This window comes from Rhamphochromis sp. 'chilingali', assembly GCF_963969265.1.
Source record: "Rhamphochromis sp. 'chilingali' genome assembly, chromosome: 9".
Taxonomy (NCBI): domain Eukaryota; kingdom Metazoa; phylum Chordata; class Actinopteri; order Cichliformes; family Cichlidae; genus Rhamphochromis; species Rhamphochromis sp. 'chilingali'.
Window position 1 is genome coordinate 459787 of NC_137936.1, and position 27593 is coordinate 487379.

Here is a 27593-nt window from a genome sequence, read left to right on the forward strand (position 1 = left end):
AGATGGGCGTCCAGGTACACACTGGCTCACTCCTTGGCGGCCGCTTATCGGGGCCTGGAGCCTGGGGCTCGCTCGGGCCACTTCGGAGGTGGGGTGCCCCCGGCCTCTCGGCCTGGGGCTCGGTCACTCAGGCACGGCTGGCTGCCGGTGGAGCTCACGGGCGCGTCACTGCAACTCCCCCCGGCTTCTGCTCCGCGGCTGCTGAGTGAGCCCTCATCTGGGACTCTCCTCAGCTCTTTCTGGGACAGTGGCGCGGCTGCCCCTCTGTTGGTCTTCCTTGGTCTCTTGTGTTCTGGGGGCCTCTGGATGTCTGGAGTTTTGATCTCCTCCATACCTGCTTCAGGCCCTGGAGGATGGGGCTGTGGCCCCCCCACACCCTCTAGCAGATCATTACATGAAGGAACCTTTTAAAAAAAACAAGCGTGTCCATGCTCACAGGTGTACACACGGGTGATCACACCCACAAACTACACCCTTTTTGGCTCGTACCTCAAAGCACACTGTGTTCTGTTGATCTTATGTGCTGCACAATAATGTTTAATATTTAGTATTTACTGTCATATTCCCATATATCATTGTGATGTTGTTTATTCTATTACTCTTGTTCTCTTCTGCTTGTTTTCTTTTTTCTTTCTCAGCAGGTGATCCAGGTGATTGATATATGCATTTTTTTTCTTTCTTTTTTTTTTCTCTGCCCGTTCTGTTGGTTTTTGTTTTTTGCCCTTCTCCCCCGTCCCTCTTCTCAGCTGTTTCTCTTTCCCTCTTTCTTTCTCCCCTTCTTTCCCCCAGTCAAGTTTGTCCCGTATTCAGTAAGTGAAAATAAAATAAACAATAAAAGGTGAATCAAATGGACCATTACCGCAAGGCTGGGATGGTCAATTTGGTAAAGTAAATCCGTTGGGCATCTTTCTTTGCCTTTAGACAACAATTCTGATGCAAAAGAGCCAAACGGGACAGGCCAAAAGAAAAAAGAAAAAGAAAGAAAGAAAGAAGATGTTATAGTTGCAAAAAAGGAGTGTATAGGAATTTCTTTTACTTATGTATTAATCACATTATTTTATTGTATGATACCTTGGTGCCACTGGATTTTAACATGTCTCACACTCATACAGTAAGACAAATGGTGGGGGTGTAGTAAGGAAGTTGGGGGAAGCAGACAACTCCACAGGAAGAGTCTTTTGTGTCTTCGAGGACTCTGGGAGGTAACAAGGGAGTATGAACCTTAAGGTGTGAAACAGCTGTGTACTGCCTTTTGTTCCTGGAGAAGGTATTTAACTGAGAGCCATGCTAGGCTCAGGGAGACTCTGCTGACCGTCTGTCCCGCGGTCATGCAGGGACTTCATCAAGCTTGGTTGTCTGTTCTTTGTGTGTTTGATTAAAGAATGTTAGCTACCACTCACCGCTCATCTGCAGGCTTTATTTGAATGGAAAACTTCAACAACAGGCAAAAAAAAGCTTTTTGCTAAAAAAAAAAAAAGAGTCAGAGCAGAAGTTTTTTGCACTGCATTTTAAAATGAAAACATATTGCATTTACTTACAATTAAAGACACACAGAGCAGGAGGTGTGTTACTGTTTTACATCCACAGTGTCATGGTCGGACGGTCCTTTGGAAACTCACCTGCGCACCACTGGGAGTTTGGAGAAGATCACTGTTGGACTTTGCACTTCACTTTATGTTTTGAAACTGTTTTTGGGCACTGTAAATAAACGCACTGTGTACTTTGCATCCTGAGCTCCGCGACTGAGTCCGTACTTCCCCATTACCCGTGACAGAACAATCCAGCCAGCAATGGAGTCAGCGGACTCAACTCCCGTCCAGCGCGAGCTCGCGCTTCAAGCTGAACGGTTGGAGCGGCATGAAAAGATGCTGCAGCATGTGGCCGAGGACCAGTCCGCGCTACTACAGGTGGTATCTGAACTGTAAGGTATGTTGCTTGCTACACCTAGAGCACTCGTTCAACCACCAGAGCCCACTACACCACCACAAAAACCAGTGGAGCTTCTAAATGTAGCAGTGGCCTGTCCCCTTCCTCCATCTCCGCCTCCGCCTCAGCGAGAACACACGTTACCTGTACCTGAAAAATTCAGTGGAGAGTTGGACAAAACCCGGGGATTTTTGACTCAATGCTCTCTGATTTTTAGGCAGCAGACTCGAGCTTATGCCTCTGATACTGCCAAGATCATCCTCATGGTGGAGCTCATGACCGGACAAGCACTACTCTGGGCTCAAGCAGCCCTGAGCGCCCAACCCTCCATCTCATATAGTGATTTTTTGAGCAAATTTCGGTGTGTGTTTGACAAAGGCTCTAACCCTGACAGTGCTGCTCATCGCATGTTTACTTTAAAGCAGGGCCGGCGGAGCGTGGCAGACTTCTCCGTGGACTTTTGGATCCTGGCCGAGGAGACGGGCTGGGAGGAAAAGGCGCTCCGAGGAGCATTCCTAAACAGCTTAAATGAGAATGTCAAACTTGAGTTGGCCACTAAAGAGCTTCCTAAATCGTTAAGTGCCCTGGTTAACATGTGTATCAGTCTAGACGACCATATGCGGGAGTTTGGCAGGCAGACTGGAGATGGGCGACGGTCAGTAGGGGGCGTAGGAGTTCCGACTGGACTCCCCTCTCTCGAGTGGAGAGAGGAGGGAACGGACTCACCTGCTGACGAGGAGCAACCCATGCAGCTGGGACGGACTAAATTCACCCGGAGCAGAAGACAACTGGTGGGTGAGTGTTTTGTGTGTGGGAAAAAGGGGCATTTCGCGGACTCCTGTCCCTCACAGCTAAAAGACTCAGCCCACCAGTAAAGGTGGGGATACTGACGGGTGCGCCGGTGAATACATTCCTCCACCTCAGCTGCCCCGCTAAATTACGGTTTCTTTCCCACACCCATTCTTGTGATGCACTAATAGACTCGGGAGCTGAACAAAGTTTTTTGGATGAGGCTTTGGCCCACAAGATGGGTTTGCCTGTTGTTCCTCTCCCTGAAACGCTCCAGGTGTCAGCGCGTAATGGCAGGCCTTTAGCCGCTGTCACCGCACTCAAGAAATCACACTCACTCTCTCCGGCAATCACACTGAACAGATGTTCCTGTTTCTCTTCAAGGCACCTGACACACCCTTAGTTTTGGGATTCCCCTGGCTCCAGCGACACAATCCACAGATTGATGGGGCCAAGGGATGTATCATAGGGTGGAGCACCCATTGCCATGAGCAGTGTTTATGCTCTGCAGTTGCATGTCAGACGATCCTGCGGGGCCGCCCACTTGCCTCGACTTGTCAACCGTGCCAGCCGAATCATGATCTAGGTCGAGTCTTTAGCAAAGACGGGGCCCAATCGCTGCCCCCCCATCGTCCGTACAACTGCGGGATTGATTTGCTCCCAGCCGCCCCCTTGCCCAATAGCCGACTCTACAGTATCTCGAAACCTGAGCGCGAGTCTATGGAGCGCTACATTACCGACTCCCTGGCAGCAGGCATCATCCGTCCCTCCACCTCTCCCTTGGGTGCAGGCTTCTTTTTTGTTGAAAAGAAAGATGCGTCCCTACGCCCCTGCATTGACTATCGGGGACTGAACAAGATCACTATCAAAAACAAATATCCTCTACCTCTGCTCGCCTCAGCTTTTGAACTCCTTCAAGGAGCCACCCATTTCCCCAAACTTGATCTCCGCAATGCTTATCACCTGGTCCGCATCCGCGAGGGGGACGAGTGGAAGACGGCCTTCAACACCCATCTGGGCCACTTCGAGTACCTGATAATGCTGTTCGGACTCACTAACGCCCCTGCCATTTTCCAAGCCCTGGTAAATGACGTCCTACGAGATTTTTTTAACCACTTCGTGTTCGTTTACCTTGATGACATTCTGATTTTCTCCAGGTCCAGAGCTGAGCATGTTAAGCATGTGAGACTGGTGTTGCACCACCTGCTGGAGAATCGGCTGTTTTGTAAAGTGGAAAACTGTGAGTTTCATGCCTCAACTGTCTCAAGAGACGAAAACAGGGCGTTGTTGGAATGCTACTACGCAAGTAACCCCGGCGGAAGGGGCTACATGAATAGGATGTCCCCGTGGTAATCGGAGCACTAGGTGCGGTGACTCCCAAGCTAGGCGAGTGGCTCCAGCAGATCCCGGGAATAACATCGGAGATCTCTGTCCAGAAGAGCGCAGTCCTGGGAACAGCTAAGATACTGCGCAGGACCCTCAAGCTCCCAGGCCTCTGGTAGAGGACCCGAGCTTGAAGGATAAACCGCCCACAGGTTTGGGTGAATGTGCAGTAGTAGCAGCCAGCAGGTGAATTCTGTACATTAATATGAATAGACATCTGACTATTTTACAGGATAGACAATATAAACATATTTAAAATTAAAGGAATTGAAATGTACATTGTGCCTTGGTTTAGTGTCTGGAAGAGTCCTGTCTCAGTCAATTATAGATGATGTGAGAGGGCGGGTGTGTGTGTTTAGGGCCTGGATGGCTTGGGGATAGAAGCTCCTCTTGAGTCTCTCTGTCCTTGCCCGGAAGATGCGGAACCTTCTACCAGATTGCAGAAGTTGGAACAGTTTGTTGCCAGGATGGGACGGGTCCTTCAGTATCTGCGCTGCTCTAGTCCGGCATCTCCTGGTGTAGGTGTCCTGAAGCGGGGGGAGAGCAATCCTGCAGCAGCGTTCTGCTGTACGGATCACTCTCTGGAGAGCTTTTTGGTCCTTCACACAGCTGTTCCCGAACCACGATGTCATGTTCTGTGTGAGGATGCTCTCCACAGCGCCTGTATAGAAAATCCTGAGGATCTTTGGAGAGACCCTGAACTTCCTCAGTTGTCGTAGGTGGTACAGGCGCTGCCTAGCCTTTTTGGTCTGGACCTGAATGTGGGCAGCCCATGTCAGGTCTGAGGAGATGTGGACACCAAGATACTTGAAGGACTGCACCCTCTCCACTGGAGCTCCATTGATGATAATGGGCTTGTAGTCTCTGTGCTGACCCCTTCTGAAGTCCACCACCAGCTCCTTGGTCTTGCTGACGTTCAGCTGGAGGTGGTTGTCCTGGCAACACGATGCCAGATTCTTCACTTCATCCATGTAGGCCGCCTCATCGTTGTTGGAGATGGCACCCAACACCACTGTGTCGTCAGCAAACTTCACAATGGTGTTGGACCCATGGGTGGCCACACAGTCTGAAGTGTAGAGGGAGTAGAGCAGTGGCGAGAGGACACATCCCTGAGGTGCTCCTGTGTTGATGGTGATGCTGTTGGAGAAGCACCTGCCCACCCTCACCACCTGAGTTCTGCCAGTGAGGAAGTCCAACACCCATGCACACAGACGGCTGTTAAGTCCCAGATCCCTCAGCTTTGTGAACAGTCTGCAGGGCACTATTGTGTTAAACGCTGAACTGTAATCAACAAACAGCATTCGCACATAGTTACCCTGTTTCTTGTCCACGTGGCTGAGAGTGGTGTGTAGGACGTGGGCGATGGCATCCTCTGTGGATCTGTTGGATCTGTAGGCGAACTGCAGCGGATCTGTGGTGTCTGGGATGGCGGAGGAGATGATGTTCTTCAGCAGCCTCTCAAACACCTTCATTACTACCGAGGTCAGTGCAACTGGCCGGTAATCGTTCAGGGATGAGGGTTTGCTGTTCTTGGGCACAGGGATGATGGTGGATCTTTTGAAGCATGTGGGGACCACAGACTTCGCCAGGGACTCGTTGAAGATGTAAGTGAACACACCTGCTAGCTGGTCAGCACAGCAGCGCAGCAGACGGCCGGTGATGCCGTCTGGCCCCGCTGCTTTCCTTGTGTTCACTCTCCTCAGTGCCACTCGGACGTCATGCTCCGCGATGCTGGTCACCGGTCTCTCGCTGATGACGTCACTGTCCTCGGTAGTCAGGCGGTAGATAGCATTAGCCGCCTGGCTAACCTCGAAACGGGCGTAGAACCGATTCAGCTCGTTGGTGAATGCAGAGTCGGCGTTGATCGGCGCAGTGTCCCTGGCTTTGTAGTCCGTAATGGTGCGTAGTCCGTGCCACATACTCCGTGTGTCGCCCTGGTGGAAGCGGGACTCCACACGTTCCCGGTACCTGCGTTTGGCATCTCTCACCGCGCGCCGCGCGCCGTATGAGGCCGCTTTGTAGGCGCTCATATCGCCAGTGGCGAGACCCGCGTTGTAGGAGGCGCCAATCGATCTGTCCATCCACGGTTTCTGGTTTGGGAATGTGGTGACTCTCGCAGTGGGGATAATCTCCTCCGCTAGCATATTGACGAAGCATACTGCTACTTCCGTAAACGCGTTGATGTCGACTGCGCATGCTCTGAACATGTCCCAGTCTACGTCGTTGAGTGCGTCCTGTAGCGTAGCTTCTGATTGGGCAGTCCACCGTTTTACTTCCTTCGTGGTCACGTCTTCCCTCCGTATGCTTTGTTTATACTGGGGAATGAGGAAGATGGCGTTGTGGTCAGACTTCCCAAAAGCCGGGTGTGAGACAGCTTTGTAGCCCTGCTTGTATGGCGTGTAGCAGTGATCCAGGACTCTCAGGACGTCCGGGAGTATGTGGCTGCATGTCCTGTGTGCACCCGAAATAAGACGTCCAACTCCCCTCCATCGGGACTCCTCAGACCACTGCCTGTCCCCAGCCGGCCGTGGTCGCACGTCGCTCTGGACTTCATCACTGGCCTCCCTCCGTCCTCTGGTAAAACTGTTATACTCACCATCATTGACCGTTTTTCTAAGGCTGCCCATTTTGTTGCCCTTACCAAACTTCCCACCGCTCTAGAGACTGCCCAGCTCTTGACCCAGCATGTTTTCCGCCCTCACGGCATTCCTCTGGACATTGTTTCTGACCGTGGGCCCCAGTTCACCTCTCGGGTGTGGAAGATGTTTTGTACCGAGCTGGGGGTCCAGGTCAGCCTGTCTTCTGGTTTCCACCCGCAGACTAATGGGAAGACTGAGCGAGCAAACCAGGAGCTGGAGGCCATGCTGCGCTGTGTCATTTCCTCCAACCAGTCGTCATGGAGTGAGCAGTTGGCGTGGGCTGAATACGCCCATAACTCTAGCACGTCAGCCGCTACGGGTGTCTCTCCCTTCGAAGCATCCCTGGTGTATCAACCCCCACCCCTCTCCATCACGGAGGGAGAGGTGGCCGTGCCTTCCGTGCAACATCACATGAGGCGCTGTCGACGGATCTGGCGGGCAACTCGAGCGGCCCTACTGCGTACGAGCGCAAAAAACAAGAGACTGGCTGACCGCCGCCGCGTCCCTACATCGGCCTATCGGGAAAGCAGGTATGGCTTTCCTCTAGGAACATCACTCTGCGGACTGAGTCCAAGAAGCTGGATCCTTGGACCCTTTTCTGTGCAAGCCATCCTGAATCCAGTGACTGTCCAACTGGCCCTCCCGCGCAACATGAAGGTACACAACGTGTTTCATTTTTCTCAAATTAGGCCGGTCCGGACCAGCCCGTTGTGTCCGCCTCCTGGGCCCCCACCACCCGCCCGGGATATCGCTGGCGCTCCGGCGTATTCCATTACTCGCATAATGGACGCCAGGCGCCGCGGTAGGGGCTTCTAGTTTTTGGTGGATTGGGCGGGGTACGGTCCGGAAGAGCGTTCCTGGGTGCCGTGGTCTGCGATTCTCGATCACGGTATGGTGAGAGAGTTCCGCCGTCGGCACCCTGACAAGTTTCCTGGGTTCCTGAGGCTCTCATTAGAGGGGGGGTACTGTCATCCACAGTGTCATGGTCGGACGGTCCTTCCCGGGACGACCTGCCTGTGTGTGTATGTGTGTGCTTCTCTCTCCTCCTCCACCCAGTGGCTGACACACCTGCACCTAATTTGCCATCCAGCTGTCACTGATCATCCTTCGTTGTGGGCTGAGGTATTTAACTGTGTGTCCAGATGGCAGTCGACGCTGGATTGTACTTGAAGCTCGGTAGTAAAGAGTGTTTTGTGACTTGCAGCTTAGCTTTAGCCGGCTAGCTTCTGTTGCGAAATCAGTTTTACCCCGGTTCTTTTATTCCTCGAGCATCCAGAGATGGCACCGGACTCAGTAGTCATTTTCACAAAATCTTTATTCATCTTTACCCATCTTCATTTACTCATCTTCATTTAAGCATGCACTTCTAGAAGGGAAGACGAGGCCGGTGTCCCTCTGCAAAAATCTTCACCCCTTTGTTAGTTACAGCCAGCTTTATAGAGGTGACCCCATCATAAAAAACCCCCTACGGTGTGCTGCAAACTCTGTGTCTGTGTCTATGTGAGTGCTCGTGAGTGAGTGTGTGCGCATACCTGTGTGTATGTGTGTGCACATGAGCGAGTGTGCGTGTGGATGTGTGTGCGTGACAGTTAAAACACTGTGGGTGTAGTTGACTCCCTAGAGGTCATAAAACCCATCTCCCTTCCAGAGCACAGTTACAAATGTTGAGACCCCCACCCAAACATCCTCTGGGGAATTTCCACTCAGTGGGGGAGGTCTACAATCTACTCCTATAATCAACCTTTATTATAGTGAGGGCAGTGTCAGTGTCTCTACAACAGTTCTACATTATATTTTAACACATTTCTAAACTCTAAATCAGCTAAACATTCTACACTTCCTCACCTGTTGTTTTTGCTCGTTTATAGGAGGAAGAGATACAGAGCTGGAGGTTGGAGATAAGGAGCCCGTGGATTAAGCTATTGGAGGAGAACACACACTCGGAGAATCGCTTTGGAAACTCACCTGCGCACCACTGGGAGTTTGGAGAAGATCACTGTTGGACTTTGCACTTCACTTTATGTTTTGAAACTGTTTTTGGGCACTGTAAATAAACGCACTGTGTACTTTGCATCCTGAGCTCCGCGACTGAGTCCGTACTTTCCCATTACCCATGACACACAGACACACAAGAAAAGAAGCAGGCAACATGAGGTCAAGTTATGGCAATTTTATTTGTGTATTTCAGTGCATGTATTTAGATTAGAGTTTTAAAAAACAAACAAACGTCCCAAGAAGAAGGATGGGGAGAAAGAAAGGTGGAGAGAGGAGGAAGAAACTATTGATGTCCTCAAACTCGATGCTGCTGGGTCAGTTCTTCCTCAGCAGTCTGCTCCAGAATCCCCTCCTGTCCTCGGCTTGCTTTGCTTTTGCCTTCAGCTCTTTTAAGGTTTTGTTGAGCTGCTCCTCGGCATCTTTAAATGTTTCTTTCAGCTGCTGTTCGGCCAGTTTCCCTTTGTGTTTGAGGAGCTCTTTAGCTTCCTTTTTGTGCTTTCGTATTTCTTTAAGTGCGTCTTTGCAGTCTTTCTTGGTCACCGCAGAGCCGCTCATTTCTTTCTTGAATGCCTTCACCTCAATTTTCTCTTCTGCAAGTTCTTCTTGCACTTTCATCAGTTCCTTCTTCATGTTTTCATTGTGACTCTTTGTATCTTCCATTTCTTTCTTTGCTTCCTGTGTTTTAATTTTCTCTTCCTCCAATGCTTTTTGAGCTTCCAACAATTCTTTCTTCATATTTTCAATCTCATTTTCTGCCTCGTGGTTATGTCTTTTCTCCTCTTCAAGTTGTTGCTTCACATGCAGTAATTCCTTCCTTAGTGTTTCAGCTTCAGCCGTTACATTTGCAGCTTCTTGTGTTGCCAACTGCATTTTCCTTTTTTCCTCTTCAAAAGCTTCCTGCACCTCCTGTAATTCCTGCATCACATTTCCTGCCTCCTTCTTTGCAGTTTGATATTTCTTTTTGGCTTCTTGTGCTGTGCTTTTCTCTTCCTCCAATGCTTTTTGAGCTTCCAACAGTTCTTTCTTCATGTTTTCATTCTGGTTTTCTGCCTGTTGTTTTCCCATCTTCTCTCCTTTAAGTCTGAGACCCACATGCAGTAATTCCTGCAATACTACTTCAGTTTCAAACTGTGAATTTTTAGCTTCTCCTCTTGATTTTTCTGCCTCTTCTTTTAATTTGACATTTTCAGCCTGTATCATTTGAAGTTCTTCTTGCAGGTTAATCAGCTGTACTGTATTGTGAGGTGAAGCACTCGCCGATCCTCTTCTCGTTCTCCCCTGATTCATTTTTGCCTTTTAAACAAAGGAGCCAACGTTTTGTAGAGGAGTGAAGTGAAGTTTTCGATGTTTCTTCGTCAACTGTCGTTTGTCCTGCACAGAGATGCTGCTGTAGATGTGTCTCTAGCTGTGTCTGGATACAATGAAACATGCTGGAACTAAGTGCTTGTGTTGCACAGTTCTACTAAACATTCCATTCCATGCATGCTCCGCCCACATGGTCAGGAATGTCAGGTGCTGCATCGCCAAATGTTGCTCCCGTTGCCTAGCAATAACAGCTGTTTACTTTTTGGGGTCTGGTTCATTGTTTAATAAAGAAAACATGTCCAAGTATTGGGTGCTGAGGCTCAGCGCATATTCTAGCCTGCTGTGTGGGTGGGCAGCTAGAAATCACTGGTGGGCAACATGAGTGAGGAGAAAACTGGAGCAGCCAAGCAGGGAGCTGCAGGTTGCTGGTTTGAGTCTCTGTTCAGATGCTGGTGTCTCCTCTCTCTGAGATGTCTGCAAACAGTCCCAGATAAAACAATAAGGATAATAAACAAACACGTGACTAAAATAACAATTATGACTCTGATGTGTTTCATGTGTAGCAGGATGGATCTCCTCCATGCCTGCTTCATGCCCTGGGAGACGGGGCTATGGCTCTCTACATCCTCTAGCAGATCATTACATGGGGAAACCTTTTGAATACAAGCGTGCTGATCCACGCAGGTGTGCACACAGGTGTTCACTGTTCATAGACATAAACTACACCTTTATTGGTGCTATTTCCAAGCACATTGTGCGCTGTCTGTCCTCCTTGCTACACAACAACATTCAACATTTAGTATTTACTGCTGTTTACACTTAGCTAGATTAACGAGATGGTCAGTGGCAGTCCTTGCCTGTTTGGTGCCCCGGGCGAACACTCTCTCTGCCCCCCCCCCCCCCCCCCCCCACACACACACACACACACACATAAAACATATTAAGGATTGTACGTTAACATAATACTGTTGTCGAAATTCACCAGAGAAACACACACACACACACACACATGAAGAGAGAGAGAGTATGCATTGTGTGAATTATGATGGCTGTAGGCTACCAAACAGCCATCATAATTCGTCACACAATGAGAACAAATCAACATTTGACACTGACTAATTAATATTAAAATCTGTAACATAATGTATTGTTTGGAGTTTAGTCTGTTACTGTTGCTATTTTTACCATTTCTTCTTGGAGCAACTGTAACCCACATAATTTCCTTAGGGATTAATAAAATATTCTGATTCTGATTGTTTCAGGATGACCTGCCATTATCCAATCACACATCTGCTTACCTGTATCTTTTGCTCGTTTCTCTTCTTTTCTATTTTTTCTAAACTGAGCACCAGATGGCTTTGAACTTTTCCTGTCCATCTTCCACTGGTTTTAATTTTGCACTCCAGTATGAGCACCCATTCCCCAAACCGAGGATCACCACAACATAACCTAATAGACCTACACCTTGGTTCACAGATTCACTTTGTCTAAGGTTTATTTCTGGGATTTCACACAACCCAGGATTCAAATCATGAATACATAATTTACAACATTATGAGTGAAATGTGCTCTACTTGGAAGCAGCCGGCCCCTCCCCTTTCGACGGGTTGTGTGTGAGACTTTAAATCATCAAACTGTAAATTATACATTTTAAATTGTTATTGATCCTTTACCCCGAGTCCTAAAGTGTATATTTATTTTCTTACTCTTCTTATATTTATTGTTTGTTTACTTGCACTGCTGTAGCTGCAGCCTCGTCGTCTCGTCTCTCTATATGCTGGACTGTCTGTAGCGGAGATGACAATAAAGTTTACTTTGACTTCAGCAGCGAGCAGGCGCACCGAGGGCTCTCGCGCTCTCGCGCTCTCGCTTTTCGCGTATAGAATTTCGAAAAAACATCAGTGCAAATTATAAGTCTTATTATAATGTCTGGTGTTTTCGTGTTTGTTGGTTTGTTTTATTTTTTATTTTATTTTATAGAAAACCGATCGGTGCCTGTACCATTCCCAATATGAGCTGGCTGACGTCGGGGCAGCATGAGTACAAGCAATTTATTTATTTATTTTTGCCGATGCCCATGATGCCACCGCGGGCAACCGCCCGTGTCGCCCGTATCAAAAACCGCTACTGGTGATGGTGTTGTGTTTAGTATGTTGCTCTCTTCTTTTTCTCTAAACAGGTGATCCAGGAGATTTTTTTTCTCTTCTTTCTCTTTTTAAGTGCCCTTTCTCACTGTCCCTCTTCCCTTCTGTTTTTCTTTTCCTTCCTCTTTCTTTCTCCCTTTCCTATCCCTCAGTCATGTCTGTCCCGTCTGTAACAACTGAAAATAAAATAAAATAAATAATAACAACAAAGGTCGATCAAATGGACCAATACGGCAAGGCCGTGATGATCCATTTGGCAAAGTAAATCCATTGGGTCTCCTTGTTGGTCTTCAGACAACAATTCTGACGGCTAAAGGACCAAATGGGACAGGCAAAAAAAAAGTGAAGTTGACTAAAAGATCTCAGAAAGCAACATCGTGGACAGCTAAAGAAACAGCTAAGAAACACTGAACTCTATCAGTCTGGAAAGGGTTACAAAGGCATTTCAAGCGCTTTGGGAATCGAACCACGATGAGGGCCTTAATCCAGAAAATGTGGAAAACCTGAAGGCCCCACTTGTCTCATTTAATGTGCCCTGAAGCTCAAGTGCAGCAGGACAATAATGCAAAACACAGCAGCAAGATCATCTCTGAATGGCTCAAAAAACAACATGGAGGTTGTCAAAGTGCAGACTGCAATCAGATTGAGATGGTTTAGCATGACCTTAAAAACTCAGCCTATGCTGGAAAACCCTCCAAAGTGGCCGAATGAAAACAATTCTGCAAAGAAGAGAGGACCAAATTTCCTCCATAGCGCTGTAACACACTCATCACCAGTTATTGCAAATGCTTGATTGCAGTTCTTGCTAGATGACAAAACCACTTATTAGGTTTAGAAGGAAATGACTTTTTCTACATGAGGTAAAGTTGGAGCTGTTTCCCCAAACTCAATGAAATCATCATTTAAAAAACTACAATCTGTATTTACTCTGAACATCTGTGTTAACATTTGGAAACATGTAAGTGTAACAAACATGTTAAAACATAAGAAATCAGGAAGGGACATGTACAGGAATTTCTTTTACTTATGTATTAATCACATTATTTTATTGTATGATACCTTGGTGCCACTGGATTTTAACATGTCTCACACTCATACAGTAAGACAAATGGCGGTGGTGTAGTAAGGAAGTTGGGGGAAGCAGACAGCTCCACAGGAAGAGTCTTTTGTGTCTTCGAGGACTCTGGGAGGTAACAAGGGAGTGTGAACCTTAAGGTGTGAAACAGCTGTGTACTGCCTTTTGTTCCTGGAGAAGGTATTTCACTGAGAGCCATGCTGGGCTCAGACTCTGCTGACCGTCTGTCCCGCGGTCATGCAGGGACTTCATCAAGCTTGGTTGTCTGTTCTTTGTGTGTTTGATTAAAGAACGTTAGCTACCGCTCACCGCTCGTCTGCAGGCTTTATTTGAATGGAAAACTTCCACAACAGGGGCCAACATCAAATTAATCCTGATGGATTAAGAATGAGATGTCACTCAAGTTCATGTGCGTGTGAAGGCACATGTGCAACCTTTGGAAGTAGTGCGTTCGTGTTTGGCCCAACAATGCATGCAAAGTCAGGTGCTGTAGATTATTCCTGATTGAGTCTCAGCAGGTTAAAAAAAGCATTAAACACCTCATCAATTTACTAAGTAAATCAAGGGCGTAGATTTGGTTTTGGCATTGGTGGGGACGGATGATTCAACCACTGAACCCTGCCCCGTTTCTTATTTTTCCTTTTTGTCTTTGCTTCTTGATAAAAGGAGAAATATACTTGCCTACATATGCTATTCTACGTGCTTTTAAACCATTTAAAATTACAATTCATAGTTTAATATGTGAATTATATAATGTTAAATTACTATTAAACAAATGACTGACTAAGTATTTTAGGCTTTAGTTTACTTCAGCCATATTTCATATAAATCAGGTATCATACAAAAATAAAAATAGCTTCAAATACAGTCGTGACAATAAAAGAATATGACTTTAAGGACTTAACAACATTACTTCAGTTACACCAACATCTCTGACACATTAGCACTAAGGGAACACTGAATGACCTGGTGGTTTTGTCCATAAAACTACTCATCTAAGATTAACACAAAGTAAAAGATCTCTCAGCAAAATTATGCAACATTTTAGGCACTGTTGCCCCGATCAGATCAGTGAGCTGGGATGTTTTATTCTAAACATGAACTACTGTTACAGCAACAGACATGGACATGCCTCACACAACAAACACAGGCCTGCTCCTCTCGTTAGCTGAAATGAACTGCTGGCATATTTGTTTTACATCTATAATGTCCAACCTCTCCTGGTGGCCATGGCATCACATTATTCATGGTTACATACAATTTTAGACTGATGTGGACCAAGTCTAGCGCCTACTTGCCAACCTTGAGACCTCAGAATTAGGGAGACCCGGAGGAATCCTCCCAAGAGATTAATAAAGTTTAATTTAACCTAATTTAATCTAATAACTTCAATCTCAGCCAAAACGATTTACTCACCAACAAATAAAACACAACTCGTCACGTCCCCTCCGTCCATGCCAAATCTACGCCCTTGAAGTAAATATATTTCTAGAGGTGCTAGGCACATGAAATCCTCATCAGATGTCGATAACAACCCATCCAATTTTCAGATTGATTAAGATCAGGTGATTGGCTGGTCATATGGGCAGCTCTGTTTTCTTTCTCTGAAATCAGTTGAGTTTCCTTAGCTGTGTGTTTGCGATCATGGGTTTTTCTGAAATGCTAACTCTCATTTCATCTTCATCATCCTGATGGATGACAGTGGATTTTTATCAAGAATGTCTCTACATTTTTTCATTGATCTTTCTTTCAGTTAATTGAAGTGTGCCAGTGCCATATGCTGGAATACAGCCCCAAACCATGATGTTCCCACCTCCAAACGTCACTATTGGTATGGTATTTTTGCGGTGATATGGCATTGCCTTTTGACCTCCAGACATGGTGGGTGTTATGGCATATGTCCAGATTATTATCCCAGTATTTCACAGACATATCCTAAATTCTTCTGTAACCAATGCCATCAGTATGTTGTGGAGGTCTTGCATGAGTTCATGGGGTTTACCCATTATGTGCGGGGTTTTTTGTGTGACACCATAATAAGACACATTTTGATAGGCCATCATTTGAAACTAAACCAGCTAATATTAATCTGGACTAAGTGTCAGGATTGCTTTCTAAATATTGATAGATTTCAGCTGTGGTAATGTCTTTCCAGGTCTTTTTGCACCTCCCTTTTGTTCATGTTTTCAACACTTTTTCCCTGTGTCATTTGTTGTTATTACACATACATTTATATATCTGTGGTTTGATTCCTTTGCATGTGTGGATTTGATGGGTTGTAGCAACATCTGATGAGAATGTCATGTCAGTAACACCTTTAGAAATATATCTACTTAGAAAATTGGTGACATCTTCAATACTTATTTTAACCACTATATGTAACCCCAGCCTGTATGTAAATCAAAGAGCTACTTGCTGTGAGGCATTGGTGCTCACTACCACACAACCACACAAGCGGGCTGCCCCATTTCATTCAATTAAAGTGTAAAGAGGAGAAGATGGCGCCGGGTGTCATGGCATGCTGTCTCTCGGTTCTGCAATATTTATGTTTTGTGTTCTTAGTGGTGTCTCTGCTAGTTTTAAAAACCCACTCTTTGTTGGTGTATGAGCGACAGACGCTGCTTAATATCCGTGACTCACTGCTGAAGTTTCCCAGCGTTAACGAGCGATGTGGAAGACTCCCGCCGCCTCTGGCGTCGGTACCGGGGGAACTGCATCGCCGTGATCCCCCCTGGAATCCTTCGAAACGGAAGCGCTGGAGAAGTGGACGAATGCGCGGAACACGCTCTGGGAAGCGTGTTCGGGTTAGAACTCGGATGCGGCAGGTTCTTACCATCGGTGACCCTGGCTGTTTAGGACTTTATTTTGGCCTGAAACAGCGCTGCCTTCTTCCTGTTTACCCTACATCATCGGAGCACACTCACCCGAGGCTGCTTTATTGGTCGCCATGCCGACGGGATACGAGGGGAGGTGGAGCAAATATAAACAACCTACAATTACTGCCTGCTAACACGGATGGACAGAGAGTTAAATTAGCTCTCTTAAATGCAAGATCTGTATCAAATAAAACTCATGTTCTTCGGGACTTTTTTGATACTCATAAGCTGGACATCTTGCTCCTAACTGAGACATGGCTGCGTGTTGGTGAAGTGGCACCCTTGCTGGAACTTTGCCCCTCCGATGGCAGCTTTTTCAGCTCCCCCAGGTTGTCTGGGAGGTAGCCTCTATCATCAAAGACTGTTTTAAATGCAAACAGATACAAAGTCCTGGTGTTTTTACCTCATTTGAGTCCCAACTCCTGACTTTAAGCTGTCCTGTGGTTCTAATTATAGTCATCTATCGTCCACCTAAATATAATGACTTGTTTACTTCGTAATTTTCAGACTTCTTGACATGTTTTATCGCTCACTACGAAAGGATTCTTATAGTGGGGGACTTTAATATTCATCTATGTTGTGAGGATAAACCCCTGGTCAAAGATTTCTTAAATGTAATTGATTCCTTAAACTTCACACAATTTGTGTCTGGGCCAACATGTAAGGGCCACACCCTAGACCTTGTCTTGGGTTACGGACTGAATGTATCAATGACTGAAAATTGTGTTTTACCTATCTTAGACCACTCAGCAATTTTATTTGATATTTTAATCCCTAAATCTCCAGCTTCTGCGAGGGGAAGATTGCCCCTCAGATCATCTCGTTATATTAGCCCCGAAGCATTGCTTGGAGTTAAATTACATCTACCTGATGTGTTGGACCCTATTTATACCCAGGAGTTATGTGTAGACACCTTGACTGTGAACCTTAATAATACACTTCTTGAATTACTGGACTCTGTTGCTCCCATAAAGAAGTCGAAATGTCAACAAAGGAACCCTATGCCTTGGCTAAATGAGGAGCTCCTGAACTTGAGAAGAAATTGTAGAAAAGCAGAGCGTCACTGGAGATCTTCCAGACTAGAAGTATTTCTCCAGGCTTGGAAGGACTCACTGTCTTCTTTTCAATCAGCGATGTCGGCAGCGAAAGCAAATTATTTCTCAAATCTTATCATGAGTCATAAACATAACTCAAAACTCCTTTTCAACACAGTGTCGCAACAGAAAGTAACTCAACTCTCTGCTGTTCAAATTTGACAGCTCATGACTTTCTTATGTTTTTCAGAGACAGGGCTGAAACACTTAGGAATCAGATTACTCCCTCCTAAAGCTTTTCATTAGACTACTCGGCTGCTTTGCCTGTTGGTGCTGATAAACTATTTTCTGACTTCGAGGTCATTTCCCTGTATGGATTAACTAAGGTTGTAAAAGCAGCTCGATGTACAACCTGTTCTTTGGATCCTCTACCAGCCTGGGTTACAAAGGAACTGTGGTCAGCATTAGGACCCTACAGTCTGTTTCTTTTAAATACTTCAGTGACGACTGGAGTCTTTCCTGAATGTTTGAAATCAGCTGTGGTCGTGCCGATCTTGAAAAAGCCTGGACTGGATGTTGATATGGTTGCAAACTATAGACCCATCTCACATCTGTCTTTTTTTTCTAAAATCTTTGAAAAAGTGGTTTTTAAGCAGCTCACTGAGCATTTGTCAACAAGCAATCTGTTTGAAGCATTTCAGTCTGCTTTTAGACCAAATCACTCCACAGAAACAGCTTTAGTAAAAGTGGTAAATGATCTGCTGGTTAATGCAGACAATGATCGCACTTCAGTTTTATTACTGCTGGATCTAAGTGCTGCGTTTGACACTGTGGATCACTGCATTTTATTAGATAGGCTTGAACATTTTATTGGAATTACAGGAAATGTTTTATCATGGCTGAGATCTTACCTGTCTGGGAGGTCTCAGACTGTTAGTTTTAAAAATGATCTCTTTGAGACCTGTGCAGTGAGGCATGGGGTCCGTCAGGGCTCTGTACTTGGACCATTGCTGTTTTCTATGTACCTGCTGCCTCTTGGTGTTCTATTACGTTCTTTTAATGTAACCTTTCATTGTTACGCTGATGACCTGCAGCTTTATGTTCCTTTAACCATTGGAAATTGTGCTGAAGTCTCTAAACTAGAATCTTGTCTATCTGCAATTAAGGGCTGGTTATCAGATAATTTCTTGCTCCTAAATAATGATAAGACAGAGTTGATGGTCATTGGGCCACACAAATTTCAGCACTTGTCCCAAAATTTAATCTTGAGAATTGATGACAGTGTCATAAATTGTAGGGACAAGGTAAAAACCTTGGGCGTGTGGTTTGACATGGTGCTCTCGTTTTAAATCTCATGTAATAGAGATAACAAAGACCGCCTTTTATCATTTGAGGAACATAGCCAGACAAGTTTTGTCAAGCGACACTGCAGAGGTTCTTGTCCATGCATTTGTGTCTTCCCGTATTGATTATTGCAATGCTCTTCTTTCTGGGCTACCAAAGAAAAGTTTTAGAGGTCTACAGATGGTGCAAAATGCAGCTGCTCACATTTTAACAAGAACTGGGAAATTTGAGCACATTAGCCCTGTTCTGAGATCTCTGCATTGGCTACCTTGTCAGGTTCGAGCAGATTTTAAGGTCCTGCTGCTCACCTACAAGGCTTTAAACGGATTGGCACCTTCATACCTCTCCGACCTTTTACATCTTTACGTTCCATCCCGTGCTCTCCGATCTCAGGACTCTGGCCTTCTAAAGGTTCCTAGAGCCAGAAAAAAGACAATTGGAGAGCGTGCTTTTTCTTTTCGTGCCCCGTTTCTGTGGAACAACCTCCCTCAAGATGTTAGGCAGGCATGCTCCGTGGAGGTTTTTAAAACTAAGCTGAAGACACATTTGTTCACTTTATCTTACAAGTCTTAATTCCTGGCTTTTAGTTTTTAAATTCTTACTGTTTTTAACTTGTGTTGTGTCTTTTACGTGTATTGCTATGTATCGCTTTTTATTATTTATTTATTTTTTATCTCTTTAGTTTTAAACAGTTGTACAGCACTTTGTTTGAAAGTGCTTTATAAATAAAGTTATTATTATTATTATTATTATTATTATTATTATTATTAATCAGTTCACAAAATGAAAACATAGCAATAATTGTCACTTAAAATTAGAGCAGCTCAATTACATATAATGTAGTAAGGCACAGTTTTAAAAATATTTAATCATGTATATGAGTTTCTTTTGTTTTTGTCTATTTTTTTTCTATGAAGCACATCAAAGACAAATATTCAAGCCAATCACTGGAACACGTTATGAATTGATTTAGTTTATTTTTGTCAAGAAAATATTGAGTCAAATGCAATGCTTTCTGTTTCTGCTCTCACTCAGGACAGTGATGTTTATCAGTTTCAGTTGTGGCAAGATTTTACTGAACCATAATTGACTGTTTTGTATTGTTGAACTTTTGTTCTCTAATTCATGCTTCTGTGGCTCAGGGCCAGTTGCAGCACTTGCAGGAGTCCCAGTAGATGAGACCAGGCTGGCAATGGTGCAGGTAGGTGTTTCCTTGGAAGCACTGGAAGTAGGTGGTTTTGTCAGCTGGGTTTTCATACAACCCATCAGGACGGCCACGGCAGAAGTCAGCAGCAGGATCCTTAGTTGTGGTAGGGCGTGGTGTAGTGGTAGGTTTTGGACCAAAGCCTGTATCACAGGAAATTGAAAAAAGGTTATATGCAGAAAGTGACCAAACTTTTGTTTTTATTCTTTTGTTTCTTTCTGCTGAGAGTCCTTAATGACCTTCTTTTATTTGCTGACTCAGGGTGCTCTACGGTCTTAGTTTTATTGGACTTGACATCTGCCTTTGTTACGCTGGACCATAATATCCTCCTAATGAGGCTTGAACATACAGTAGGCATAAGGGGTAGTGCCTTTAACTGGTTTAGATCGTATCTATCGGATAGGTCCTACTCCGTCACTGCTTCTTTTCCTCTGTTGCTTCCCTGTGGTGTGCCCCAGGGATCTGTGTTGGGCCCTATGTTGTTTTCATTGTATGTGCTCTATCTTCTCTATCTTCGAGAAGTATAATATCTCCTTTCACTTTTATGCTGACCATATTCAAATTTACTTTCGACTGTCTGATGACATTTCGTCGCCAGTACACTGTCTGCTAGAGTGCTTGAGAGAGGTCCAAGACTGGCTCTCTGATAACTCTTATATTAAATGAGAAGAAAACAGAAACAGTGTAGTTTAATAACCATATTCCCCGGGGCCAATTTGCTGATACTCTTGGACCCCCTAAAACCCCCACCTTACATTTACGAATTCTCAGTGATTTTATCCACTAGATTACGCTGAGATGCTTTATTTCCTGTTTTATCTGTATTGATTGTTTAACTAGCATTTCTCACTTGTTAGTTTATTTGTACCCTGTTATCTGTTATGTTTTAACCTTGTTGTGAAGCACTTTGGTGTACCTTTGGTTTTACATCTGCTATATAAATAAAGTTGTGTTGTATTCTATTGTATTTTATAAACGCTGAGTTAGCTGAATTACACCACTTACCCATTGAAATCCTGAGGTGGTTGATGAGAGGATAATCTCCAGCTGAGCAGAAAGATCCACTGAAGTCATCCATATCCATAGTCCACACATGAGCACCTCCCAAATTGTGGGCAGTCAGCCACTGGACCTGCAGGACAGCCAACAAACCTGATTATAATAAAAGTGGGCACAATTCAATAGAACAGAACAAATGCAAGAACTTGTCTTATTTGAGGCATATCAAACCTGTTTACCTTGGAAGAATAGCTGCGCTGGTCATCATAGCCCAACCAGGAACTCCCATAGGTGGCATATGGAACCTCTTGCTCAGAGATCCATCCAAGAGTAGCAGTATTAGTGAAGTCACAGATCTGGTAACCCAGAAACAACACAGGCTTTTGGACTGACATTTTCCTTCTTAAGTGGATTAATGGTAGGTGAAGAGGTTCTTGCATAGGGCTTTTCTACTCTACTTGAGCACTCACAGGGATTTATGAAACATGCATTCATACAAGCACCTTTTCCACACCTAAATGCTTTCTATCTAACATTCACACTTTGATGAACACATTGGAGAGCAACATGGGCTTCAATACCTTGCCTAAGGATACTGGACCAGCCAGGGATCAAAACACAGAGCTTCCAATTAATAGATGACCTCCTCTACTTCCTGAGCTACAGCCACCAATCATGGAGTAATAGGTGACTTACAGCACAAACAAACTTGAGCTTTTTATGAATGTGTTATTGTACCTCATAGAAGGCCCAGAAACCTTCAGTGCGAGTGTAGGGTCCAGCACCTGCGGGCCCATTGGCTGGTGCTCCCAGGCCATTTGCCCCACCGCTAAGACGGAAGGTCCTTCCATAAGTAGGGAAACCTAGCAGCAGCTTTTCAGATGGTGCTCCCAGAGAGACCCAGTGGGCTATAGAGGAGTTCTACAAAACAGGGAGACGAACATTGCATAAAGCTTGTGTTAAACTTGTTATGTTACATTTGATTGGATAACCTTTATCTGAAGAAGAAAGCGAGGACAGATGTAGATGTGATAGTGTGGTTCTTACTATGTTGTAATGAAGTTGTATGCCAGAGTCCACAGCGCTCTCATACAGTGGGCTGTTGTGTCCAGTTACTGGATCCCAGTGACCATGGTAGTCATAGGTCATGATGTTGATAAAGTCAAAGTGTCTGTTGGGTTGGAAATTTTTGTTCAATACATTTGTTCATTTGTGAAAGACACAGACCATATGGGACCTTTGTGGTCACACAATACATGTAAAATTGGGCTCTGTGTCATTTGAAATAAGGAACACTAATAATTAATACTAATGAGTTATTTGCTAATGCTAAAGTTCAGTAATGGTGAAAATTTTTTGGGGGATTCCTTACTTTCCTGAAAATATGTACAAATGCTGAAATCAAGCTTACGGTGCAATCTTGGCGACCTCATATGCTCTATCAACAGTCTGAGGAATTGCAGCAGCATTGGCCGATAGCAGCAGCTGAGTTCTCTTGTTTTCTATGGCATCAGCCTCGAATGCTTTTACAAGCTCCTATAGGGGGAAAGGGCAAAAGCAACGCAGAGCCAGTCAGAGAAAATTCTGATTACAACAGTGAAGAATGATTATTCTCAAAGCAATGCACTGTTATGATAAAGGGTTTTTTGGGTTTTGTGAAGAAAAGGTGTCAGTTGTTACATAAATACAGTAATGTATAAGTAAAGTAATGTATATTGTAAACTGTTAGGAAAAAGAATGGTGACAGAGGCAAAATGAAAGAAAACACGGTAGGGTACATTCATCCTTTCATCAACCACAGGGTACAGAATGTAACACAAGAAACAAGATTTCCAGTGCAGTGTTATTTCAAGGTCAAAGACACACAGGACCTTATTTTCATTTAATATTTGTGAGGTTTAACATATGAGACCATGGAGACACTGAATGGATTGATTATTATTGGCTGCTCTGTTTTACAAGAATTATTTCATTTCATCAACAAAATTTTGCAATGCAGTGATCAACAAAAATTCAACAAAAAGCAACTTTTTGAAATTAACCCAACCAAAAGAATCCAGTGGTAGAGAAAACACTCGATATTCAGCATCCATTCATTTTTTCCTGCTTATTCAGTTCAGGGTCCTGCTGCTACAGGGTGAGAGGCAGGTTACACTCTTCGTAGGTCACCAGTTTTTCACAGGGCTAACACAGAGACACCATTCACACTCATACTCACACCTACTGTCACCGCTAACAGCGCTAATCATCATGCCACAATGTAGTCTAGCTTCAACATTGCATTTAAAATTTGAGGCCAGTGTGAGCTGTGTTTACCGTGACCAATAGAGTGAACTTCTCCTTGTCACCTTCTGGGCTACCATTGTGTCCAGGATATTCCCAGTCCAGGTTTATCCCGTCGAAGTTATGGGCGTGCAGGAAACTGATGGCAGACTTGATAAAGAGTGCACGATTCTCAGAAGTGGAAACCATAGCAATGAATCTGGTGGGATGCAGGGAAATATAAAACATGACATCTCGTCTACATGAAAGTAATAGAGGTAGATATGAGATCTGAGAACTGGTGACGGTGAAACTCACGGGCTCACTCCATTAACAGTTCCTCCAACAGTCAGCAGAGTCTTCAGTGCAGGGTTGCTGTTAGCAGAGAGCAGGAGACACAAAGACATAACCTTAAATAATTAAGGAACACCTGACTTCCAGTCAGATTGCTGTCATCGTTGTGATCCCAATTATTTCTAAATAATTACAAATATTGTGACAGAATTCAAGGTTACTCATCCTTCTTATTTAAATGTTCTTCTAAAAGCTACTCTGCTGAAAGAAGCTGCGATGGAAACACTGAAACGTGGCTTTTGGCTTAAAAGTGGTTGCAGGCTAATATTAAATTGTGGTTAATACTGGTGCATTGCACGACTGAACTCACACATTCTTCAGGCTATTAAGGCTCCTGTACAGCTCCTCATCATTGTGCTCAATGGGGCTGATCTGGTTGAAGCTGTTAATGGTGGCCAGAGCATAGATGACATGGGTGCACAGGAAGGGATCGATGTTATCTGGTGTGAATTTGCCAGCACTCGGTCTGTACTGGGCCCAGTTGGTCATATGGCACACCAGCTTATTGGCTGAACCTAAGGGCAGATAGAGCAAAGACTCGTTGGGTTTATTCTGAAACGTTGATCATGGTGGCAAGACTCGGTCAATGAACACAGGTACTTACAAATGTGTATAACACACAGAATGCCCAGAGCTGAAAAAAGGAAACAAGAAAACGTGAAAATCGTCGCTTTTGTTATTACTGTTGTTAGATATGATTGTTAACATTTTAGCTGATGCCCGGTGCTGGTAAATTGATGTGTTTTAAATGCCATGCAGCCATCTGCCTTGTTGTTGAGAAACACCATAAATCCTTAAATCATCGCCTGAGCCGTGATCTCTAGTAAATACACGTAATCTTTATCCAAGATAGAAGGATAGAAAAAAATACAGAGTAATTAAAATAACAATAATGATGAACTCAGTATTATAATGACGATGCTCTACCGCTCAATAAATTAACAAGGAAAAATTAATGGAAGAATGAATGAACGTTATTTACCTATAAGGAGTTTTGCCATGTTGTGGTCTGGAGACTCCCCTGGTGTCCTTCTGTAGAACTGAGCTTCTGAGTAATTATAAATCAGTGTCATTAGATAGTTCATCCTACACGAGTCACAAAATCAGAGCTTCAACTACAATTGCTCCTTAATTAGTCAGATGAACATTACCTGAGTGAAATTTTACAGATTGTTAAAACAACACAACAAAAAATCTAAAAAACTAACTGAATCCTTAATTTGAGGCTTATGTGTAGTTGCTAGTATGTGCACTACAATGTACAAACAATATTCCCAGTTGCAGCAAAATACTAGCTGTGTACAACACAAATCAGAACCCGACTGAACTCATCGATCTCATTACCTTCCAGCAAGGCACACTGGAGCAGACTTCAGAGCTTGATGGAGTTGGACAGATTTATATCTTACTCATTCATGACTAATAGAAAGTATCAAAGTGCAAGTGATAAAGATTCAGGATGGTGGGAGTCTAGGTGACGTGCCTAATAACCCCCCTTCCAGGTAAGACATGGTAAACCCAATCAATAATTTGACTTGGAAATGAGCTATCAGATCAATAGCTGACATTGCAATGATAAGCATAATCAGTACTGTATCTATTAATTAATAACAGCAAATTATCCAGCCATACATTTTCTTCTGGTTAACCACTTCAGGTTTGTCTGGGTGCTGAAACCTTTCCCAGCTGTTAGGTTGAGATCAACTGTAATGATGCAGTGTGTGCAGAATGTTCATTGGCTGTAGATTAAAGTCAGAATGCAAAGCCAAGTATTTAAAAACTCTTATATCCTTATATAATTATATTAATTTAGTACTGGGCACATTTCTAAAAATGTGGGACTGTGTATAAAATGGCTGTAAGTTAATGCAGCACCATTTTAAATCCTTTGAATTACAGCTGAAAGCTGATTTAATTTAAAACAGAGACCAACAGTGACACAATATACGACCCTGGAAGAATGAACATTTTCAGGGATTTCTATGAAACTTTATATTCACCACAAATAAATCCATCTAAAAATGAAATTAATCATTTTCTTGAAAAACGTAACTCTTCCAAAATGACTAGACAGTCAAGTAATGGCACTGGAGTCACCACTGACGCCAGGTGAACTCCAGGAAGCCCTGATAAGTATGCCCAGTAATAAGGCTCCAGGTCCAGACGGCTTTCCAGCAGAATTCTACAAATAACTCTGGACAATTCTGCCACCAGTATCCCACATGATGTAGCAGGAATTCATGGAAAATGGCAGACTACCAACAAATATGAACTCTGCAAATATTAGTCTCTTGCTAAAACCAGGGAAAGACCCTGTATCCCTCAAGCTATCGTCCAATATCCCTTATTAATGCAGACCTCAAAATAATCTGCAAAGCCCTCTCAAAGAGACTAGAGGAGATAACCCCCCTCTTAATTCATCCTGACCAAACTGGTTTCATAAAAGGTAGGCACTCATCAACAAACACACGTAGATTACTTAATTTGATAGACTGTTCATGCAGAAAAAACACTGAAACCAAAAAATTTTCTCTAAATGCAGAAAAAGCGTTTGAGAGCGTTAACTGGAAATTTTTATTTGCAACTTGACACAAATTTGGTTTGGAAACTCATAAACTGGTTAAAAAGTATTATACAATTTTCCAACAGCTTGTGTCAGAACAAATGACCAGACATCCTCCAGCTTCTGTCTCCTGAGGGCACCAGGCAGGGATGCCCACTCTCCCCTTCACTGTTTGCAGTGTTTTTGAAACAGTAGCAGCAGCAATTAGACAGAATACAGTGATTAAGGGCATAATATGCAAGGATGTAGAACCTTTTACTTTCATGTAGTAGCCTGACTACATCTTCTAAGGTATTAATATCTTTCCGCTTCTTTCTTTTTGGAGGCTCTGAGATGTTGCTTTTCCTCCAGAACTCACAAACCAATCTCTCTGAGGTAATTACATTAATAAACTATTTTTCAAGAGTTTTCAGATTATTCGATTAACTGGTCAAAATCTACAGTTCTTCCGATTAATTACTCCTTCCATAATTCTTCTTCTACCCCACTGTAACCTGGGAATACTCAATATTTAGGTATTAATTTCTGTCCTAAGCTTGCAGATTTAACTAAATTAAACCACATCCCACTAATAAAGAAAGAAGAAGGTGATCTGGCTAGATGGAAATCTTTACCCATATCACTCATGGGAAGGGTCGCTGCAGTAAAAATGATGGTCTTGCCAAAAATCAATTATTTATTGTCAATGATCCCGAACAAACCGTCACCAGACTGGTTCAGATCTTTGGATTCTCATATTTCTAAATTCCTTTGGAAACATAAACTCAGTGTATCAGAGGACCAAGGATAAAGGAGGATTAGATCTACCTAACTTTCAGCACTACTTCTTAGCCAACAGGCTTCAGTTCATCTCAGGATGGTTCAAACACACTCTGTTAGATGAACCTTGGCTAGATGTAGAACAAGCACTATGCAATAATCTAGAGATTTCAGACAATTTATCAGCTCAAACATCAAACGACATGAATGCTTTAAAAGCATCAGCATCACCTCTTCTCAGACAGCATGGTGGGAGTTTCTGAAGTTGACAGAGTCTTCATTAATCCCATGCAAACGTACACCTATCTGGAACAACCCTGACATATTACAAAACATTAATATGATTAATTTTCCAGATTGGAGTGGTAAAGGAATCAAATACTTAGAACATATATTAGAAGGAACAGAATTTATCTCATTTGACGGACTAGTTACACAATATAGAATAGAATAGAATAGAATAGCCTTTATTGTCATTGTACAGAGTACAACGAAATTGGAGTGCCACTCCCTTGGTGCAAGTTTCAATAATAAATATAAATGTAAAATATAAAAAGTACAAAAAAAACAATCGTAAGTACTCAAACAATAGTATGTACAATATATACAGGATAGCAGCATTAATATAATGACAGTATGAATAGCAGCATAATATAATGACAGTGACGGTATGGAATAGGTTCAATTGTTTTTGTGCTTATTTACTACGGTGATAGCTCTGGGTAAGAAGCTATCCCTGAATCTGTTTGTCCTGGTTTTATGTGACCTGTACCGTCGGCCTGACGGTAATAGTTCAAACAGTTGGTTGCTGGGGTGAGAGTGGTCCTTGATGATATTGCCAGCTCTGCTGAGGTACCGAGAGTTTGCAGTGACCTCCAGGCTGGGCAGAGAGCAGCCAGTGATCTTCTGGGCTGTGTTGATGACCCTCTGCAGTACTTTCCT

At 43.9% G+C, this 27593-nt stretch overlaps 1 protein-coding gene across 1 annotated transcript; it reads right to left on the minus strand.

Moving 5' to 3' along the window:
- Positions 1–19578: 19578 nt before the first annotated feature.
- On the minus strand, positions 19579–27593 carry LOC308401877 (acidic mammalian chitinase-like). Its single transcript, XM_080890331.1, has 11 exons — positions 24312–27593; positions 23934–23963; positions 23640–23844; positions 23294–23350; positions 23030–23195; positions 22125–22249; positions 21761–21884; positions 21452–21634; positions 20953–21069; positions 20720–20846; positions 19579–19857 (listed from the first exon to the last, which is right to left on the minus strand). The coding sequence occupies exons 1-11, from the start codon at positions 24412–24414 to the stop codon at positions 19649–19651; spliced, it is 1446 nt and encodes a 481-aa protein (XP_080746457.1). The 5' UTR covers positions 24415–27593; the 3' UTR covers positions 19579–19648.

Coding starts and splice junctions, on each gene's coding strand:
- LOC308401877 (XM_080890331.1), bottom strand. CDS start 24,414: ATGAACTATCTAATGACACTGATTTATAATTACTCAGAAGCTCAGTTC. Junction 23,845..23,933: donor TCTGTGTGTTATACACATTT/GTAAGTACCTGT, acceptor ATCTGCCCTTAG/GTTCAGCCAATAAGCTGGTG. Junction 21,885..22,124: donor GAGGTCGCCAAGATTGCACC/GTAAGCTTGATT, acceptor CCAACCCAACAG/ACACTTTGACTTTATCAACA.